The sequence below is a fragment of the Mustelus asterias genome, chromosome 1 (assembly GCF_964213995.1).
Source record: "Mustelus asterias chromosome 1, sMusAst1.hap1.1, whole genome shotgun sequence".
Classification (NCBI taxonomy): Eukaryota; Metazoa; Chordata; class Chondrichthyes; order Carcharhiniformes; family Triakidae; genus Mustelus; species Mustelus asterias.
Window position 1 is genome coordinate 198,232,534 of NC_135801.1, and position 22,484 is coordinate 198,255,017.

The 22,484-nt window shown below is 47.4% G+C and overlaps 1 protein-coding gene across 1 annotated transcript in view; it reads left to right on the plus strand.

The window, feature by feature from the left end:
* The window catches only part of LOC144480742 (disintegrin and metalloproteinase domain-containing protein 12-like), a 249,491-nt gene that overhangs the window by 20,639 nt on the left and 206,368 nt on the right, over positions 1–22,484 (plus strand). Inside the window, exons 3-4 of the mRNA XM_078200356.1 lie at positions 7,047–7,123; positions 17,717–17,795. Coding sequence (XP_078056482.1) covers positions 7,047–7,123; positions 17,717–17,795 — 156 coding nt within the window. The remainder of the gene's footprint in view (positions 1–7,046; positions 7,124–17,716; positions 17,796–22,484) is intronic.

A 22,484-nucleotide genomic window follows, 5' to 3' on the forward strand; every position in this document is an offset into this window, starting at 1 on the left:
CAGTTCCGGCCACCACACGAGCAAGAGGAGGTCATTGCAGTAGAAAGGGTGCAGAGGAGATTCACCAGGCTGCTGCCTGACCTGGAGTGATTCAGCGATGAAGAGAGGCTGGTGAGGCTGGGGTTGTTTTTGCTGAAGCAGAGAAGGCTGAAGGAGGCCTGATTGAGGTTTACAACATTATGAGGGACATATAGCAGGTAGATAAGAAAATTTCCCCCTTAGTAGAAGGGTCAGCAACTGGGGGCATAGATTGAAGGTAAGAGATTGAGAGGGGATTTGAGAAAATATTTCTAGGCATAAAGGGTGGTGACAATCTGGAACTCACTGCCTGGAAAAGGGTGGCAGAGGCGGGAAGCCTCACAACATTTAAGAAGTATTTAGAGGAGTAATTGAAATGCCATAGCATACAAGTTTATGGACCAAGTGCTGGAAAATGGGACTAGAATAGATGGGTGCTTGATGGCTGGTACACTCATGATGGGTCGAAGGGCCTCTTTCTGTGCTGTTAAACCGTATGGGTGGGATTTTACAGCCTCCCTTGTCCCAAAACTGTAAAATCCCGCCTGGGGTCAGCGGTTATTTCCATGGTTTGCCCCTCGCCCGCTACAATTCCCGTGGCGGGAGGGGTAAAACTCCAGCCTTTGTCGATTACTTGATGAGGACAATGTAAAGGCAGCTGCTTGGACTACAGCAATCTGAGAAGATCAGTGGGTGTGGACTGAGTCTGGGGGTTTTGATCAAGGATAGTTCAGGGATCCTCGCTTGGTGGAGGGGGAACAGAGTATTGACTTGTATTATATTGATTTATTATTATCATATGTATTAACCAACAATGAAAAGTATTGTTTCTTGCGCGCTATACAGACACAACATACTGTTCATAGAGTACATAGTAGAGAAGAAAAGGATAGGGTGCAGAATATAGTGTTGCAGTTATTGATAGGATAAGGAGAAAGATCAGCTTAATATGTGGTAGGACCAGTTAAAAACCTGTTGACAGCAGGGACGAAGCTGTTCTTGAGTCAGTTGGGACGTGTTTTCAGACTTTGGTGATCAGAAGATGGTTGTGGTTGTTGGAGGCCAATCATCTCCGCTGACATTTTCACCCCCACACCAGAAGTGAGAACACAGTGAGACAATCAAGAGTGGCGACGCAGAGTGAGACCAGCTGTGGGAACACAGTGAGACCAGCACGGGATAAAGAGTGGTGCAAAGCTGGGTGAGACCAGCTGTGGGAACACAGTGAGACCAGCATGGGATAAAGAGTGGTGCAAAGCTGGGTGAGACCAGCTGTGGGAACACAGTGAGACCAGCATGGGATAAAGAGTGGTGCAAAGCTGGGTGAGACCAGCTGTGGGAACACAGCGAGACCAGCTAGAATAGAAACCCTACAGTACAGAAAGAGACCATTTGGCCCATCGAGTCTGCACCGACCACAATCCCACCCAGGCCCTACCCCCATATCCCTACACATTTACCCACTAATCCCTCCAACCTACGCATCTCAGGACACCAAGGGCAATTTTTTTAGCATGGCCAATCAACCTAACCCGCACATCTTTGGACTGTGGGAGGAAACCGGAGCACCCGGAGGAAACCCACGCAGACACGAGGAGAATGTGCAAACTCCACACAGACAGTGACCCAAGCCGGGAATCGAACCCAGGTCGCTGGAGCAGTGAAGCAGCAGTGCTAACCACTGTGCTACCGTGCCGCCCTAGGATAAAGAAGAGGTATAAAAATAGGTGGAGGAGCAAGCGCAAGGAGCAGTGGGAGCACAGGGAGACCGGCAGGTTATGAGAGGAGCAGCAGTGTAGGGGAAGACCAGCAGTGGGAATACGGGAAGAACAGTGAATATAAAGTGTAGTGGCTCAGAGTAAGGATGTTTGAAAAAGAGAAAAACAATCAGAAGCCGACATTGGAGGCAAGGAGGTGGTTTGTCATCTTTTGTTCTTTAATATAGAGCATTTAATCAAACCAGACATTGTCAGGCCCACTCCTGCTCCTAACAGGAGTATGTTAAAATTTAAACCAAGGTATCAGAGACTGGAGTTACGTAAAGGTTGAACGAGGTAAGAGTTTGATTTTGATGCCATAGATTCAGTCGAGCGTAGAACATCACTTGGCACACCAAGCCTGCGGCAGCTCTTGTAAGCATAATTTTTGATCTTTGAAATGAAGTATGCTGATTGGGGATCTGGCAGCACCCTTTCCTCTGGCTGGAATGGTGGGTACTTGTGTTCAATTCTGCACTTGGAAGTGAATTAATTTTGCAGAGGCAAAGATTGGACCAAATCATCCGACACGTCAGGAACTGCTCTCTCAGGTCTTGGCACCATTTTTAAACACGAGGCAACACATACGTCTCACTCTCTGCAGCCCACCTGTCTTCACAAGATTGTCACAGAAATCCTCAAGCCAGAAGCAAAAGGCTAACTGCCTCAAGAAGCAGGCAGCAGCCCAATTCAGCCCCAGGGCCCTTGAGGCCCTGATCCAAGGAGTCCCAGGTACCTCAGAGATGTGTCAAGCTGTGTACTAACCTCACTGCTCTGGCCTGGGAAATCAGCAGGGCGGGTAACTTTGCCTGAAGCATTATTGAGTTCAGGACTTGATTATCTGTAAAGACTCGCATTCCAACCATTATTTTGTAAATTGAGTTTGTGTCTTTATATGCCCTGTTTGTGAACAGAACTCGCACTCACCTGATGAAGGAGCAGCGCTCCGAAAACTTGGGCTCGTGCTACCAAATAAACCTGTTGGACTTTAACCTGGTGTTGTGAGACTTCTTACTGTGCCCACCCCAGTCCAACGCCGGCATCTCCACATCTTAGCCATAGAAGGCAGAGGGTAGCTGTAGAGGGGTGCTTTTCTGAATGGAGGGCTGTGACGAGTGGTGTTCCACAGGGGGGATCAGTTCTGGAACCTTTGTTGTTCGTTGTATATATAAATGATTTAGGGGAAATTGTAGCTGGTCTGATTAGCAAGTTCATAGATGACACAAAAATTGATGGAGTTGCGGATAGTGAAGAGGATTGTCAGAGGATACAGCAAGATATAGACTGGATGGAGACTTGGGCAGAGAAATGGCAGATGGAGTTTAATCGGGAGAAGTGTGAGATAATGCATTTTGGAATTCCATGCATGTAGGAATGATTCAGTAAATGACAGAACTCTTAAAAGTGTTAATAGGCAGAGAGATCTGGATGTACACTGATCACTGAAAGTGGCAACGCGGATGGATAAGGCACTCCAGAAGACATACGGCATGCTTGCCTTCAGCGGTCAGGACATTGAGTATTAAAATGCTGCAGCTGTACAGAACTTTAGTTCGGCCTCATTTAGAATATTGAGTACAATTTTGGTTGCCACAAGGAAGGATATGGATGCTATGAAGAGGGTCCAGGAAAGGTTTACCAGGATGTTGCCTGGTTTGGAGGGTATTAGCTGTGAGGAGAGGTTGGAGAAACTTGGTTTGTTCTCACTGGAACGACGGAGGTTGAGAGGTGACTTGATAGAAGTCTACAAGATTATGAGAGGCATGGACAGAGTGGAGAGTCAGATGCCCTTCCTGGGGTAGAAAAGTCCAGTACGAGAGGACATATATTTAAGGTGCAGGTGGAAAGATTTAGGAGATGTGCGAGGCAAGTTTTTTTTACACTGAGGGTGGTGAATGTCTGGAACCGGTTGCCCGGCGAGGTGGTGGGAGCAGGTACGAAAACTGCATTGAAAGGCCAACTAGGCAAATAAATGGAATGGAAGGATACGGACTCCATAAGTGCGTACGGTTTTAGTTTAGGCATCATGATTGGTGCAGTCTTGAAGGGCCTGTTCCTGTGCTGTACTGTTCTTTGTTCTTGAATGGGTGTAAATTGAGAGAACTGGATACTTAATGAGACCTTGGAGTCCTCGTTCATCAGTCACTGAATGTTAGCGCGCAGGTACAGCAGGCAGTAAAGAAGGCAAATGGTATGGTGGCCTTCATAGCGAGAGGATTTGAGTATAGGGCTAAGGATGTTTTGCTTCAATTGTATAGGGCGTTGGTGAGTTTTGGTGTCCTTATTGGAGGAAGGATGCCCTTGCTATAGCTGGAGTGCCACTCACCTGATGAAAGAGCAGCGCTCTGAAAGCTCGTGCTACCAAATAAACCTGTTGGACTTTAACCTGGTGTTGAGAGACTACTTACTGTGCCTATCCCAGTCCAATGCCGGCAACTCCACATCATAGCTACCACCGACACCGCAAATTGCCAGCTCAAAGTGGAGAGAACGTCCAAGCTGATACCTGATAGGCTGCAGGAAAGGGTGTCCTGAGGCGTGGTACATTGGGGAGACCATGCAGACGCTACGACAATGGATGAATGGACGCCGCTTGACAAATCACCAGACAGGAGTGTTCCCTTCCTGTTGGGGTGCACTTCAGCAGTCCAGGGCATTCAGCCTCTGATCTTCGGGTAAGCGTTCTCCAAGGCGGCCTTCACGACACATGACAGCGCAGAGTCGCTGAGCAGAGACTGATAGCCAAGTTCCGCACACATGAGGGCGGCCTCAACCGGGATCTTGGGTTCATGTCACACTATCTGTAACCCCCACGACTTGCCTGGGCTTGCAAAATCTCACTAACTGTCCTGGCTTGGGACAATTCACACCTCTTTAACCTGTGCTTCACGCTCTCTCCACATTGTCTGCACCTGTTAAAAGGCACTCACCTGATGAAGGAGCAGTGCTCCGAAAGCTTGTGCGACCAAATTAACCTGTTGGACTTTAACCTGGTGTTGTGAGACTACTTACCATTCCTGGGATGGCAGGTCTGTCATATGGGGAGATACTAAATTGGTTAGGATTATATTCATTGGAGTTTAGAAGAGTGAGAAGGGATCTCAAAGAAAGTTATAACATTGTAACACGGTCATACAGGGTAGATTCAGAAAGAATGTCCCCAATGATGGGGGAGTCCAGAACGAGGGGTCATAGCTTGAGGATAAGGGGTAAATCTTTTAGAACTGAGGTGAGGAAACATTTCTTCACCCAGAGGGTGGTGAATGTGTGGAATTCACTACCACTGAATGTAGTTGAGGCCAAAACGTTGTGTGATTTCAAGATTAAATTAGATATAGGTCTAATAGGATCAAGGGATATGGGAGGAAGGGGATCAGGATTTTGAATATGATCAGCCATGATCAAAATGAATGGTGGAGCAGGCTCGAAGGGCCGAATGGCCTCCCCCTGCTTCTAGTTTCTATGTTTCTGAGAGTCCAGATGAGCCTTTCTCAAAGCTCAAAGGGTCATCTGGACTCGAAACGTCAACTCTTTTCTCTCCTTATGGATACTGTCAGACCTGCTGAGATTTTCCAGCATTTTCTCTTTTGGTCCCATCTGGTTTACTGATTTCCTTCCCTAAAGGACATGACAGCATAGGAACAGGCCCTTCAGTCCGCCAAGTCTGCTGACACAGATGCCTCTCTAATGTAATATTCTCTTGCTTCTCCATGGTCCATGTCCCTCTATTCGCTGCCTATTCATGTATCTATCCAGATGCCTCTCGAATGTTGATGTAGAATCTGTTTCCACCACCACCTCCATTCCATGCATTCATCACCCTTTGTGTGAAGAACCTGCCGCTTACATCTCTTTTAAACTTTCTCCCTCTCACTTTCAACCTATGCCCCTGAGTAATTGATCCTTCGACCCTGGGAAGAAGACCCTGACTATCTGCACTATCCAAGCGTGTCATTATCTTGTAAACCTCTATCAGGTTCCCCCATCATCCTCCGTTGCTCCAGTGAAAACAATCCAAGTTTTTTCAACCTTTCTTCATAGTCCACACCCTCCAAACCAGGCAACATCCTGGTAAATCTCTTCTACACCTAAATTCTCCATCCGTGTACCCGAACTGGTGCCTTAGTGTGGCGACGGGGGGATTTTCACTCACTTCAATTCAAAGTTAACGTAAGCCCACTCGTGAGACTAATGAATAAACACGTTTTTCCAATTATGTTCGTTAACGCTCCAATCGATGAAGGCCAGCATGCTATATGACTTCTTGACCACCTTGTCCACCTGCATTGCCATCTTCAGGGAACTGTGGATCCGCACGCCCAGATCCCTCTGTACGCTAATATTTCTAAGGGCTCTATTATTTACTGTATACTTTCCTTCTGCAGTAGACCTTCCAAATCACATCACCTGACATTTGTCCGGGTTAAATTCTTTCGGCCCAGGTCTCCAGCCAATTTATATCCTGTATCCTCTGACAATCCTCCTCGCAAATCCTCCTGTATCATCTGCAAATTTACTGATCAGACCGCCTACATTTTCCTCCAGTCTGAAAAGTACCTGTCCACTGCTATTTTCTGCTTTTTACGCCCAATCCAGTTTTGTACCCATTTTACCAGCTCACCTTGGATCCTATATGATTTCACCTTCTGTATCAGCTTGCCATGAGGAACCTGATCGAAGGCTTTACGAAAGTCCATGTATACAACATCCACTGCCACGCCCTGGTCAATTTGTTCTGTCACTTCCTTGAAAAACACAATCAAGTTTGTGAGAAATGACCTTCCTTTCGCAAAACCGTGCTGCCTGTCGCTAATAAGCCTGCTGTCTCTGCTGTCCTTACCTGGTCTGGGCAACATGTGACTGCAGAGCCACAGCAATGTGGTTAACTCATAACTGCCCTGCACGGGCGATGAGGGATAGGCAATAAATGCTGGCCAGCCTTCGATGCCCATATCCCATGAGTGAATAAGAAAAAAACCAAATCGCTTTGCTGTGGGTTTGGAGTCACATAGGCTACACTGCGTAATGACAACAAGTTAAGTGGGAGTAGCTTGAATGCTGTTGGAAAGAGCTAGCACAGACTGAAAGGCTGAACTCCATTCTCCTGTGCTGTGCGATTCTATAGTCATTCTGTGGAGATGCTAAAGGTGGAGGGAGCCATGTATTCATGCAGACATTTACTCTTCAAATAAATTACTGTCTTGTGAGAAATATGGGAGCTCCAGTGAGTAAATCATAGTTTCATCTCACAATTCTTTGTGCTCAACACAGAGGATCTATCGAAACTACATCACTATCTCAGTGGAGCTCGAGGGAGAGGACATAAAGCTGGATCTCAGCAGAAATAAGTAAGTAAATTTTGCTTTGTATAACGAGGAATGAGCTTCTATCGTCAATCTACTAGGTTTGTGTTAGTGTTCACTGTGAACAAAGAACAAAGAACTGCACAGCACAGGAAACAGGCCCTTCGGCCCTCCAAGCCTGTGCCGCTCCTTGGTCCAACTAGACCAATCGTTTGTATCCCTCCATTCCCAGGCTGCTCATGTGACTATCCAGGTAAGTCTTAAACGATGTCAGCGTGCCTGCCTCCACCACCCTACTTGGCAGCGCATTCCAGGCCCCCACCACCCTCTGTGTAAAAAACATCCCTCTGATGTCTGAGTTATACTTCGCCCCTCTCAGCTTGAGCCCGTGACCCCTCGTGATCGTCACCTCCGACCTGGGAAAAAGCTTCCCACTGTTCAACCTATCTATACCCTTCATAATCTTGTATACAAAGTGTCTTGAATGTTAGTGTTAGCGAGCAGTTTCTACTTAATATTGAACAGAGGAGTATCTTATCAAAAATGCACAGCATAGCAAGGTGAGGCAATGCTGCACCTGCCCTACAAGTGTGTTACAAATAATAAAGCATAGAAGGAGGCCATTCAGCCTTTGTGCTGGCCCTTTGAAAGAACTTTCCAATTAATCCCACTCTCTTGCTCATTTCATTTGATCTCAGATATAAATATATATTTTCAGGATATTTGATTTATTGTCACATGTATTAGTATACTGTGAAAAGTATTGTTTCTTGCACGCTATACAGGCAAAACATACCGTTCATAGGGAAGGAAATGAGAGAGTGCAGAATGTAGTGTTACAGTCATAGCTAGGGTGTAGAGAAAGATCAACTTAATGCAAGGTAGGCCCATTCAAAAGTCTGATGGCAGTAGGGAAGGAGCTGTTCTTGAGTCGGTTGGTACGTGACCTCAGACTTCTGTATCTTTTTCCTGGCAGAAGAGAATGTCTGGGGTGCATGGGGTCGTTAATTATTCTGACTGCTTTGCTGAGGCAGCGGGAAGTGTAGACAGAGTCAATGGATGGGAGGCTGGTTTGCGTGATGGATTGGGCTACATTCACGATCTTTTGTCGTTTCTTGCGGTCTTGGGCAGAGCAGGAGCCCATACCAAGCTGTGATACAACCAGAAAGAATGCTTTCTGTGGTGCAACCGTAAAGGTTGGTGAGAGTCGTAGCTGACATGCCAAATTTCCTCAGTCTCCTGAGAAAGTAGAGTCGTTGGTGGGCTTTCTTATCCATAGTGTTGGCATGGGGGGACCAGGACAGGTTGTTGGTGATCTGGACACCTAAAAACTTGAAGCTCTCGACCATTTCTACTTCATCTCCGTTGATGTAGACAGGGGTGTGCCCTCCACCACAATTCCTGAAGTCAATGACTATCTCCTCCACTCTGAGGGAGAGATTATTGTCGTTGCACCAGTTCACCAAATTCTCTGTGTCTTGTCATTGTTTGAGATTCGACCCACAACAGTGGTGTCTTCAGCAAACCTGAAAATCGAGTTGGAGGGGAATTTGGCCACACAGTCAGAGGTGTATAAGGAGGACAGGAAGGGGCTGAGGACACAGCTTTGTAGGGCATTTATGTTGAAGGTAATCATGGAGGTGGTGTTTTTTTTTTGTCTTTTAGGGCATTGCCTATCCTTACTGATTGCGGTCTGTGGGTTAGGATGTCTAGGATCCAGTCACAGAGGGAGGAGCTGAGGCCATGGAGTTTGGAGATGAGTTTTGTAGGAATAATGGTGTTGAAAGCTGAGCTGTCTATGAATAGGACTCTGACATAAGTGTCTTTGTTATCCAGATGTTCCAGGGTTGACTGTAGGCTGAGGGAGTGGCATCTGCTGTGTACCTGTTACAGTGATTGGTGAACTGTAGTGGATCCAGGCAGTTTGGGAGGCCAGAATTGATTCGTGCCATGACTACCCTTTTGAAGCATTTTATAATCTTGGATGTCAGAGCCACTGAACGATCATCATGAAGGAACACTGCTTGTCTTTCCTTTGGTACAGGGATGTTGGTCATCTTCTTGCAGCAGATAGGGACCCCAGGTTGGTCTAAAGAGAGATTGAAGATGTCTGTGAATACTCCCGCCAACTAGTCCGCGCGGGATCTGAGTACTTGTCCGGGTACCCCATCTAGGCCATTTGCTTTCCTTGGGTTGACTTTCAAGAAGGCTGATCTGACGACTGCGATGGTGACCTTGGACACCGGTTTGGCCAAGGCTGCCAGAGCGGAAGGCATGCTCTTGCTGACCTCTTGCTTAAAAATGGGTAAAATCACATTCATAGAATCCCTACAGTGCAGAAGGAGGCCATTCGGCCCATCGAGTCTGCACCGACCACAATCCCACCCAGGCCCTACCCCCACATATTTTACACGCTAATCCCTCTAACCTACGCATCCCAGGACTCTAAGGGGCAATTTTTTTAACCTGGCCAATCAACCTAACCCGCACATCTTTGGACTGTGGGAGGAAACCAGAGCACCCGGAGGAAACCCACGCAGACACGAGGAGAATGTGCAAACTCCACACAGACAGTGACCCAAGCCGGGAATCGAACCCGGGACCCTGGAGCTGTGAAGCAGCAGTGCTAACCACTGTGCTACCGTGCCGCCCGGCACATTGGTGCCGGCGATTCTAAATGCCTTTATCTTGTAGCCTTTTATGTCTTGCAGAACTTGCCATAGTCAGTGGGAGTCCGTGTGGCCAGCCTGGGACTCGAGCTTGGTCTGGTGCTGCCTTTTGGCATCTTGGATGGATCTCAGTAGATTGTATATGGATTTCTTGTACAGGTCAGGGTTGCCTGACTTGAACGCCTCAGACCTGGACTTCTGCAAGCAGTGGATATCCCTGTTCATCCATGGTTTTTGGTTGGGAAACACACGGATTTGCTTCTTTGGCACACAGTCTTCTACACACTGACTAATGAATTCTGTAGTGGTATTCATTCAGGTTGGTCACTGAGTTTTTAAACTATTGACCACTCCACTGACTCTAAGCAGTCCCATAGGATATCATCCGATTCCGCAGATCAACACTGTACAAATTTCTTTGTTGGATTCTCCCGTTTCAGTTTTTGCTTGTAAGCTGGGAGCAAGAGCACAGCTTTGTGGTCTGATTTGCCAACATGTGGGCGGGCGATAAAGCAGTAGGGCCCCCCTTCCCCTCCAGCAGCTGAGGTGGCGCTTGCTGACCACGTGACCTCTCCTTGCATGGGACAGTTGGAGTAACAATCAGATGGGGGGTGGGCGGGGGGGGGGGGGGGGGGGGGGGATTGCGGGGGGGCGTGGATTGGTGCCAGCTGCAGACACCTTGATATCTTCAGTGGCCTTGGGAATGGGGCAATCTTTATGGATATGCCCCACCCCCTTGCAGGCATGGTACCGCCTGCCGTCTGCGGACCAGAAGACGCAGTAAGTGACACTCTCGAAGCCTCCCTCCAGACACTCCTTCCGGGCCAGGCAGATGAAAACCTGGTTCTGGATGGAGTAGATGTGCCAGAGGGAGACCTCCCTTAAACAGAGTTGGATTGGCACCACCCCGGACCAAACCTTTGATTGAGCCTCTCGGTTGCAGTTCAGTGAAGAAGATGCGAGCTCTGCTTCTTCCTAAACTACCTTTATTTCTTTGATTCAACTCCACATACAATTCTCCAACACCCAGTGCAACCTGGAGCCCCTTTATATATCAGCGACTTGTATTAAATAATTGGCATCAAATTAATTGGAAGGTCTGTTAACCCATTCCTAACAGTGTCCCTTTCCTTGGAGAGAAAAAATTGATGAATATCATTTCCACACAAAACACACTATTTCCCTTTCTTTTGTTATACATTTCCTGAAGAAAAAAAGAATTTTAAAAAAAACATACATTCGCAGAAAGACCCTTACCTAATAATGTCCCAATGTTTCGGTCAACCTCTCTTTTAGTAAAACAATCAGATAACTGATAGCTACTGTCGACCTATTTAATTTTTGATATTTCCCCTTTACATAGAAACCCTACAGTACAGAAAGAGACCAGTCGGCCCATCGAGTCTGCACCGACCACAATCCCACCCAGGCCCTACCCCCACATATTTTACCCGCTAATCTACACATCCCAGGCCACTAAGGAGCAATTTTTTTTTTAGCATGGCCAATCAACCTAACCCGCACATCTTTGGACTGTGGGAGGAAACCAGAGCACCCGGAGGAAACCCACGCAGACACGAGGAGAATGTGCAAACTCCACACAGACAGTGACCCAAGCCGGGAATCGAAGCCAGGTCCCTGGAGCTGTGAAGCAGCAGTGCTAACCACTGTGCTATCGTGCCGCCTAATCAATCAACAAAGAACTGATCGGAAAATGCTTCCCAACCCTATTCATTTCCACTTCTGCTTTACGAACACCATCTGAATTCCCTGCCCCCGAGACAGGATCCCAACTATCCGCAGTCTCGCTCTGTACTGGCACCAGCAAGATGATCATAGAATGAAGCCTTGAAACGAGAAACAAAGAATAATTAGCCCGCGCCGCTCCCTGGTCCAAACTAGACCACTCTTTTGTATCCCTCCATTCCCACTCCGTTCATATAGCTGTCTAGATAAGTCTTAAACGTTCCCAGTGTGTCCGCCTCCACCACCTTGCCCGGCAACACATTCCAGGCCCCCACGACCCTCTGTGTTGACAAAGTCCCTCATGGTAGGCTAGTGAAAAAGGTTGGATCCCATGGGATAAAGGGGGAGGTGGCTAGATGGGTGGAGAACTGGCTTGGGCATAGAAGACAGAGGGTGGTAGTGGAAGGGTCTTTTTCCGGCTGGAGGCCTGTGACTAGTGGTGTACCGCAGGGCTCTGTATTGGGACCTCTGCTGTTTGTGATTTATATAAATGATCTGGAAGAAGGAGTAACTGGGGTGATCAGTAAGTTTGCGGACGACACAAAACTGGCAGGACTTGCAGATAGTGAGGAACATTGTCAGAGTCTACAGAAGGATATAGATAGGCTGGAAATTTGGGCAAGGAAATGGCAGATGGAGTTCAATCCTGATAAATGTGAAGTGATGCATTTTGGTGGGAATAATGTAGGGAGGAGCTACATGATAAATGGAAGAACCATAAAGGGTGTAGAGACGCAGAGGGACCTGGGTGTGCAAGTCCACAGATCTTTGAAGGTGACGTCACAGGTGGAGAAGGTGGTGAAGAAGGCATATGGCATGCTTGCCTTTATAGGACGGGGCATAGAGTATAAAAGTTGGGGTCTGATGTTGCAGATGTATAGAACGTTGGTTCGGCCGCATTTGGAATACTGCGTCCAGTTCTGGTCGCCACACTACCAGAAGGACGTGGAGGCTTTGGAGAGAGTACAGAGGAGGTTTACCAGGATGTTGCCTGGTATGGAGGGGCTTGGTTATGAGGAGAGATTGGGGAAACTGGGGTTGTTCTCCTTGGAAAGACGGAGGATGAGGGGAGACTTAATAGAGGTGTATAAAATTATGAAAGGCATAGATAGGGTGAACGGTGGGAAGCTTTTCCCCGGGTCGGTGGTGACGTTCACGAGGGGTCATAGGTTCAAGGTGAAGGGGGGGAGGTTTAACACAGATATCAGAAGGACATATTTCTCACAGAGGGTCGTGGGGGCCTGGAATGTGTTGCCGGGCAAGGTGGTGGAGGCGGACACACTGGGAACGTTTAAGACTTATCTAGACAGCTATATGAACGGAGTGGGAATGGAGGGATACAAAAGAGTGGTCTAGTTTGGACCAGGGAGCGGCACGGGCTAATTGTTCCTTGTTTTTCGTGGAAGTGGAAATGACTAGGGTTGGGAAGCATTTTCCGATCAGGGCCATTGTGATCTCCTGGACTCGTTTCGATCGCCTCAGGGGGTCGGAGAGGAATTTCCCAGATTTTTTTTTCCCCATATTGGCCCTGGGGTTTTTCACTCTGGGTTTTCGCCTCTCCCTGGAGATCACATGGTCTGGAATGGGGGGGTGGGGGTGAGTTAATAGGTTGTAATGAACAAAGCATCATAGCTGTGGGGGACAGCTCGGTGGATAGGATATTGGTATGTAGATAGGCTGGAAAATTGGGCGGGGATCCTGGATTCAGGATTCAATCCTGGACCGGGGAGCGGCGCGGGCTTGGAGGGCCGAAGGGCCTGTTCCTGTGCTGTATTGTTCTTTGTTCTTTGTTCTTTGTGTAAAATATGTCCTTTTGATGTCCAGTATTTGCCTTAAGCTGGCTATGCCAATCCTCAACCTTTTCTCATTTATACTTTTTGTACAGTGCACATTTTCCCACAGGGATGTCAATGTGACCTTCAATGGGTATTTTACCCGAATCATCTAACCCCCAAATTTCTGTTAATATCTGGGATATGAAGGCGGCCATATCCACTGCCTCTACAAGGTTTAGTCTCGGTAGTGAATGTGCTTTTCACCACTCTCCTGATTTTCTTTGTTTCCCCACACAAGGGGGCAACATTCTCCATTTCCCCCCTCAAAAGAAATATAATGAAACCTCCCGTGCTTGGGAACCCATCACATAAATTGGCACAGGATGTGTCACTATAAACTGAGTTTCAGGTGTCCAGAGATCACCCAAAAACAGGAACCTCAGAACGCACTCCTGCATTTTTAGTTTGGCCAACGTTTTATTTGCTCTGATTATGTCTTTCACTGTAGGATTTTAAAATGTAGGATTTTAAAAGACAAAATTGTACCCGCCTCTACTACTACCTCTGGCAGCTCGTTCCAGACACTCACCATCCTCTGTGTAAAAACATTGTCCCTCTGGACACTTTTGTATGTCTCCCCTCTCACCTTAAATCTATGCCCTCTAGTTTTAGACTCCCCTACCTTTGGGAAAAGATATTGACTATCTCGCTGATCTGTGCCCCTCATTATTTTATAGACCTCTATAAGGTCACCCCTCAGTCTCCTACGCTCCAAAGGAAAAAGTCCCAGTCTATTCAGCCTCTCCTTATAACCCAAACCATCAAGTCCCGGTAGCATCCTAGTAAATCTTTTCTGCACTCATTCTAGTTTAGTAATATCCTTTCCATAATCGGGTGACTAGAATTGCACACAGTAGTCCAAGTGTGGCCTTACCAATGTCTTGCACAACTTCAACAAGACATTCCAAATCCTGTATTCAATGTTCCGACCAATGAAACCAAGCATGCCGAATGCCTTCTTCACCACTCTGTCCACCTGTGACTCCGCTTTCAAGGAGCTATGAACATGTACCCCTAGATCTCTTTGTTCTGTAACTCTCCCCAATGCCTTACCATTAACTGAGTAAGTCCTGCCCTCGTTCAATCTACCAAAATGCATCACCTCGCATTTATCTAAATTAAACTTCATCTGCCATTTGTCAGCCCACTGGCCCAATTGATCAAGATCCCGTTGCAATCGGAGATAACTTTCTTCACTGTCCACTATGCCACCAATCTTGGTGTCATCTGCAAACTTACTAACCATGCCTCCTATGTTCTCATCCAAATCACTAATATAAATGACAAATAACAGTGGACCCAGCACTGATCCCTGAGGCACACCGCTGGTCACAGGCCTCCAGTTTGAAAATCTAGATCCTGTCTCTCAAAATACCTTCCAATACTGTTATTTGTCATTTATATTAATGATTTGGATGAGAATATAGGAGGCATAGTTAATAAGTTTGCAGAACATACCAAGATTGGTGGCATAGTGGATAGTGAAGAAGGTTATCCCCGATTGCTAATGGGGCTAAAGGTCTCCTGGCCCTGATGGAATGCATCCCAGTGTAAGAAAAGAGATAGCGGGGGAAATAGCAAATAAGCTTGTGGTAATTTACCAAAATTCGCTGGACTCTGGGGTGGTTCCCGCAGATTGGAAAACAGCAAATGTGACGCCACTGTTTAAAAAAGGAGATAGACAAAAGGCGGGAAACTAAGTTAGCTTAACCAAGGAGCAATTTAGCATGGCCAATCCATCTCACCAGCACATCTTTGGAGTGTGGGAGGAAACCAGATCTCCCCCCGGAGGAAACCCATGCAGACACGGGGAGAACATGCAAACTCCACACAGACATTGACCCAAGCAGGGAATCAAACCCAGATCTCTGGCACTGTGAGGTAGCAGTGCCACCATGACGCCCTTGGTCTCCTTATTTGATAAAGGATGTACTGGCACTGGAGGGAGTGCAGAGGAGATTCACTAGATTGATTCCGGAGTTGAGACATTAGGCTTATGAAGAGAGACTGAGTAGACTGGAATTATACTCATTGCAATTTAGAAGATTGAGAGGGGATCTTTTAGAAACATATAAAATTATCAAGGGAATAGAGAAGATAGAAGCAGGGAGGTTGTTTCCACTGGCAGTTGAAACTAGAACTGGGGGCATAGCCTCAAAATAAGGGGGAGCAGATTTAGGACTGAATTGAGGAGGAACTTCTTCACACAAAGGTTTGTGGATCTGTGGAATTCCCTTCCCAGTGAAGCAACTGAGGCTACCTCATTGAATGTTTTTAAGGGAAAGTGCCGTGGTTCCCCGTGGACGGCAAGAAGAGTTCATCAATCAAAATAGAGAGTCTGAGTCTTGATCTTCCAGGCAGCAAGGCTTTATTAGCTAATACATTTCAATAAAGCCGGGATTTCCAGATGAATCCAAAAAACCAGTGCTCTGACAGTCCTTTTTATCCACATTTAGCTTCATATTTCATCATTCTTATCTTACAGTCAAGGTTTTTTTGTTGCAGACCCCAAGGCCACTTTTCGTTAGCCACCATGATTTACTAGACCTACGTTATCTGCCTTCTTTCTGTTTTTTCACTAATGAATGTGCTATGATATCACTGTGGTTACATCCTGCCTTCTTATCTGAAGTTTATTGTCTAATCAGCCAAGGTTGTTGCTTGTTCAACCATTGTAGGGCATCCTGCTATGCCAAGTCTTTTTTCCCGTTGTCTGACTTTCTCACGTTTATTTAAGAAATTACTTTCAGCTTCTGTGTTCATTTATGTGAGTATCCATGTGTATGCTTAATAAGATATGTGATATATGAGAGCTTCTCAAGTAGTGATTATCTCTTCTATGTTAATTATTATCTCCTACTTCTCCTAATAATTATTCCTTCCAATATATGTTGTCTTAATGATTATTCCTTACAAAAGATAGATAGATTTTTGAACAGTAAAGGAATAAAGGGTTATGGTGAGCGAGCGGGTAAGTGGAGCTGAGTCTACGAAAAGATCAGCCATGATCTTATTGAATGGTGGAGCAGGTTCGAGGGGCCAGATGGCCGACTCCTGCTCCTAGTTCTTATGTTCTAACATAAAGGTTAACTTTTCTATATGGTGCCAGCATTGCTTGTTATGTGGTTCCATGCCAACCGTGGTGCCCCAGTGGATAGATTCCACACTTATCCACAGTTTGGCCAACCCTTCCGGGTTTTCAGCAGTTAATTGGCCAACACTGATAGAATACAAATCTTTAGCATGCCTGCACCCCAATCCTGTTCCATGTCTCAATGACAGCCCCAACCTCGTACTTCTAACCAAATTCCATTCTCTGTCTCTTCCAATTCTCTCATTGCCCAGTTTTTCCTTTTCAATCGATTCCCAAACCCCTGCTGAATTTGTTGAACTCTGCATGATAAAAGTGCTGTGTTTGGAGAGAGAACCCTGATCTTCGACATATCATTGCTCCATGAGAGAAGATTAGGTGTAAGATGAAAAAAGCCTGATTTCTTCCCAAATGCAGCAACCGAGAGCAAAAATTGGGAAAATTCCGATCAACAAGCGAACTTTTCTTTCTAAGCAAGATCATTAATCGTAAGGTAGAAGCTTGCGCTGCATCAGAAGATTCAAGTTTGTTTCAAGTAAAATGATTGGTTTGACACTCTCAGGGTCAGGCAGGGTGCACTGACACTCTCAGGGTCAGACAGGGTGCACTGACACTCTCAGGGTCAGACAGGGTGCACTGACACTCTCAGGGTCAGGCAGGGTGCACTGACACTCTCAGGGTCAGACAGGGTGTATTGACATTCTCAGGGTCAGACAGGGTGCACTGACACTCTCAGGGTCAGACAGGGTGCACTGACACTCTCAGGGTCAGACAGGGTGCACTGACACTCTCAGGGTCAGACAGGGTGTATTGACACTCTCAGGGTCAGACAGGGTGCATTGACACTCTCAGGGTCAGACAGGGTGTATTGACACTCTCAGGGTCAGACAGGGTGCATTGACACTCTCAGGGTCAGACAGGGTGCATTGACACTCTCAGGGTCAGACAGGGTGTATTGACACTCTCAGGGTCAGACAGGGTGCACTGACACTCTCAGGGTCAGACAGGGTGCACTGACACTCTCAGGGTCAGACAGGGTGTATTGACACTCTCAGGGTCAGGCAGGGTGCACTGACACTCTCAGGGTCAGACAGGGTGCACTGACACTCTCAGGGTCAGACAGGGTGCACTGACACTCTCAGGGTCAGACAGGGTGTATTGACACTCTCAGGGTCAGACAGGGTGTATTGACACTCTCAGGGTCAGGCAGGGTGTATTGTCCATGAACAGACGGTGCTGAGACTCTGCCGTTCATTCTAATTCTGTTGACACTTGGTCCATTCTGTTTTTTCCACAGTTTGATTTTTCCAAGAGGGTTACAGGTATCGTACTATGATTCAAATGGGACTCTGGTGACAGAGAAAGACACTAAACACGTGAGGAATCTCTTGCAAATTGAAATCAGATGAAGTCCATTCATTTTTAAATGCAATAATTGTGTCTATATTTTGAGTACATATATTTTGATTTTTCATTTCATCCCCATCCTTCTGGTTCTATATAGCTGGACTGGGGCACACATATATATATATATATATAGCTGCCCAGCTGTCAGGGTCAGTCCCGTACCTCTCCTGAGTCTCCATTCTTCAGATATTAGCCCGAGGTTCAGTATCCTTTTCGAAAATGAGAGATTTGCGATCAAGCCTGAGCTTATTCTCAATTGTTAAGAATATATTTCTGTTTTCATATACAAAAAATACTGCAGTCCAGTCTATGTTGTATTAATAATAACTGGAAGTTTATTAAAGATGCAACGGACCAAGATATTCACAACCAACTTCAAGATTATGTAAGATTCAGTTCTGAAAGAATGTACATTATATATGTCTGAGTTCCACACTTCTGGGTGGAATTTTCCCACAAACAATTCAAAGTGTCACAACGATGAGAAAATAGGTGTCCTCCAGGCTGCTCTTTTCGGAGCACCCAGCAGCACATTCTTCCGGCACTTAGTGCAATGAAAGAGCCTCCATGTGAATCACACCTGGAGGTCCCAGGCGCGTGACTCGCCCAAAGTAGCTGCAGCTGTGCTTCGTTAAGCGGCGGGTTGTATTTAAGCGCTAATGATGGACACAGTCAGTCACACCAGGAAGATGGCACCACGTAGAGCAGCTGCAGGCTTCATGGACACTGTTGAGGAGAGGAGGGCCTTCATCTATCCTCAAGATGGTCGGTGGCCTAAGGGTTGGGCTGACAATGCAGCCTGGGAAGCTGTGACAATGACTGTCAGTGCCCACGAACTGACACAGAGGAAAACATGGCCCATAATTGCCAGAAGTGGGAGAAGACCGGAGATGGGGGTCCCTATCCTGCATCTCCTCACCCCATTCGAGGAGTGAGCACTGTGGTTTTTGGGGGCAGAGCTGTAACTAACAACCAGGTCGGCGTGTGCCACGGAACTGAGGAGCCACAAATGAGCTATCTCAAGTAAGTTGCCCGGATACCTGTCCCTGCCTTGCACTGAATCATGTGTCCTCTGTTACAGGAAATTATCCTGATGAGGCCAGGCCATCAGGAATTGTCACCACCCCAGTTGCTCGAGCTGCAACCCCCATTGACACTTCAGAGAAGAGCATGGAGTTTAACCTTGGAGGAAAGCACCTACCAATCAGGAAACAGCCAGTTGCCGAGCTGCTGGGATCCATTCTCCCAAAGCTGCTGGAGATGCAGGAGCAGAGCAGGGATTGCAAGAGAGAATGTCAGCAACATTCCAGCAACTGCGAGGTTATTTGGAGAAGTCCCAAAGCCTTCAGGTGCGGAAGGTAGTTCCAGCACAGTGTGGTACCCAGGCCAACACTGCAAGGGTGGTCTCTCCAGTGGAAAGCATGGGGCAGGAAATGGTCTACGTTGGTTGCGAGGACTAAGTCGTGGCCAAGTCACTCAAGACCATGGCTGAGGGCCCCAGGAGCATGCTTGAGACACAGTGGGTCATGGCTGCGGGATTCAAGAGCATGGCTCAGTCACAGCAAGCCATCGCTGAGTGTTTGCAGAGCTTGGACCAGTCGCAGAGGGTACTTGAGGGGCAACTTGATAGAAGTCTACAAGATTATGAGGGGCATGGACAGAGTGGATAGTCAGAAGCTTTTTCCAAGGGTGGAAGAGTCAATTACTAGGGGGCATAGGTTTAAGGTGCAAGGGGGAAGATTTAAAGGAGATGTACGAGGTGAGGTTTTTACACAGAGGGGGTGAGTGCCTGGAACTTGCTGCTGGGGGAGGGAGTGGAAGTGGATCCGATAGTGACTTTTAAGCAGCGTCTTGACAAATACATGAATAGGATGGGAATAGAGGGATATGGTCCCCGGAAGGGTAGAGGGTTTTAATTCAGTCGGGCAGCATGGAGGGCTGAAGGGCCTGTTCCTGTGCTGTAATTTTCTTTGTTCTTTGTTGGTACTTGCATCAAGAGATTGGCCCAGCCTCAGAGGGCACTTGCTGAGAGGATCCAGAGCTTGGCCCAGTCTCGGGGCTTGCACACCAAGGTGAAGATGCAGTTGGGCTTCCAGAACTGGCAGTCAGTTGGCGCAGAGGCTTCTGGAACTACCTCCAGCTGCCGTAACATGGAGTGTCCCAGGGGCTAACAAGCAGCCTGAGGGAAAAGGAAGATGAGGAGCCCCTGGCCTTCACCCAGGAGACCCCGGCTGTTGCCAGCCCTTCCGAATTCCTCCCTTCCTGACACTGTTAAAGTTTATTTATTAGTCACAAAGTAAGGCTGACATTAACACTGCAATGAAGTTACTGTGAAATTCCCCGAGTCGCCACAGTCCGGTGCCTGTTTGGGCCAATGCACCTAACCAGCACGTCTTTCAGAATGTGGGAGGAAACCAGAGCACCCGGAGGAAACCCACGCAGACACGGGAAGAACGTGCAAACTCCACACAGACAGTGACCCAAGCCGGGAATCGAACCCGGGTCCCTGGTGCTGTGAAGCAGCAGTGCTAACCACTGTGCCACCGTGCTGCCCCATGGGCAGTGGGCGGAAAAGGGTGGCACAGCTACATCTGTGACACCCGAATGTGAGCTGGAGCCCTCCAGGGAATGCCCATCAAGGACATCACGGGCCTGTGGAACACAGATGATCGCCTCCACCACTGATATATATCCTGGGGCGGGTCATCTAGTCGTAGCAATAAGCCACGGAAGATTCAGCGTTGTCACGTCAACAGGAGGTCCCTGGTCAAGGACTGCACTGTAGTCAGGGTTAGGGTCGTGTGCACTGTAAATAATCAAAGAAATATATTGCACCCCACAGCTGTGACTAATCTGATTCACCTCCCACAGGCATTCCCAGACTCCAACTGTACGCGGAGAGCTGCAGAGTGTTCTGCGCGAGAGAGGCCCTTCAGCTCACTGAGTCTGCGACCCCCAGTTCCCACACCCATGCCACATCCCTAGCTGCTGTGATACTCCAACCCCTCCTCCAAAAATATCCCTAGCGCTGAAGGGAGAATCACCAGCATGAGTTCCTCTCCTCCTGTCCCTTCCGGTCTCTCCAGCAGTCCCAGCTGTGGGTGTCATGTCAGTCCACACTGACAGACAGCCCGGCATCCTCATCACTCACCAGACCCTAGGACCAACTCCCCCAGCATCAACCCCCAAGACACTGGGTCACACAGTGGTGCCCCTGATCCTCGCCTCAGATGTGGTCTCAGGCATCAGTGTGCGCTCAGAGAACAGGTAGGAGTCAGAAGCAAAAACAGATAATGCTGGAAAATCTCAGCCTCACATCATCTGTGGGGAGAGAATAGAGCCAATGTTTTGAGTCTGGATGACCCTTCGTCAGGTCTGAGAGCAAAGAGAATCAGCAGAGATTTATCTATTGGGGGAGGGGTGCGGGGGTGTGAAATGGGACAAAGGGAATGTAAATGAGGATACAGAATAGGAAGGGTGTAGTCACAATATTGGGGGTTTACTATAGGCCTCCCAACAGCCAATGGGAGATAGAGGAACAGATATGTAGGCAGATTTTGGCAAGGTGTAAAAGTAACAGGGTTGTTGGGGTGGGAGATTTTAACTTCCCCTATATTGACTGGGACTCACTCCATCCAGGGGTGTGGATGGGGCAGAGCTTGTAAGGAGCATCCAGGAGGGTTGGACTATCTAGTTGGACTATCTACAGTTTGTAGATAGTCCAACTAGGGAAGGGGCCATACTGGACCTGGTATGGGGGATGAGCCCGGCCAGGTGGTCGATGTTTCAGTAGGGGAGCAGTTTGGGAACAGTGACCACAATTCAGTAAGCTTTAAGGTATCATGGATAAAGATAAGTGTAGTCCTCAAGTTAAGGTGCTAAACTGGGGGAAGGCTAATTACAACAATATTAGGCAGGAACTGAAGAATGTAGATTGTTTGAGGGTAAATCAACATCTGGCATGTGGGAGGCATTCAAATGTAAGTTGATAAGGATTCAGGACTGGCACATTCCTGTAAGGATGAAGGATAAGTATGACAAGTTTCGGGAACCTTGGATAACGAGAGATATTGTGAGCCTAGTCAAAGAGCAAAAGGAAGTATTTATCAAAGCTAGGAGGCTGGGAACACACGAAGCAAGTGTGGAATACAAGGAAAGTAGAAAGAAACGTAAGCAAGGAGTAAGGAGGGCTAAAAATGGTCATGAAAAGCTATTGGCCAGCAGGATTAAGGGAAATCCCAAGGCTTTTTACACATATAAAGAGCAAGAGGGTGGCCAGGGAGACGGTTGGCCCACTCAAGGACAGGGGAAGGAATCTATGTGTGGAGCCAGAGGAAATGGGCGAGGTATTAAATGAGTACTTTGCATCAGTATTCACCAAAGAGAAGGACTTGTTGGATGATGAGTCTGGGAAAGGGTGTGTCGATAGTTTGAGTCATGTTGAGATCAAAAGGAGGAGGTATTGGGGTTCTTGAGAAACATTAAAGTCGACAAGTCCCCAGAGCCTGATGGGATATACCCCAGAATACAGAGAGAGGCAAGGGAGGAAATTGAGAGAAATCTTTGTATCCTCACTTGCTACAGGGGAGGTCCCAGAGGATTGGAGAATAGCCAATGTTGTTCCTTTGTTTAAGAAGGTAGCAAGGATAATCCAGGTA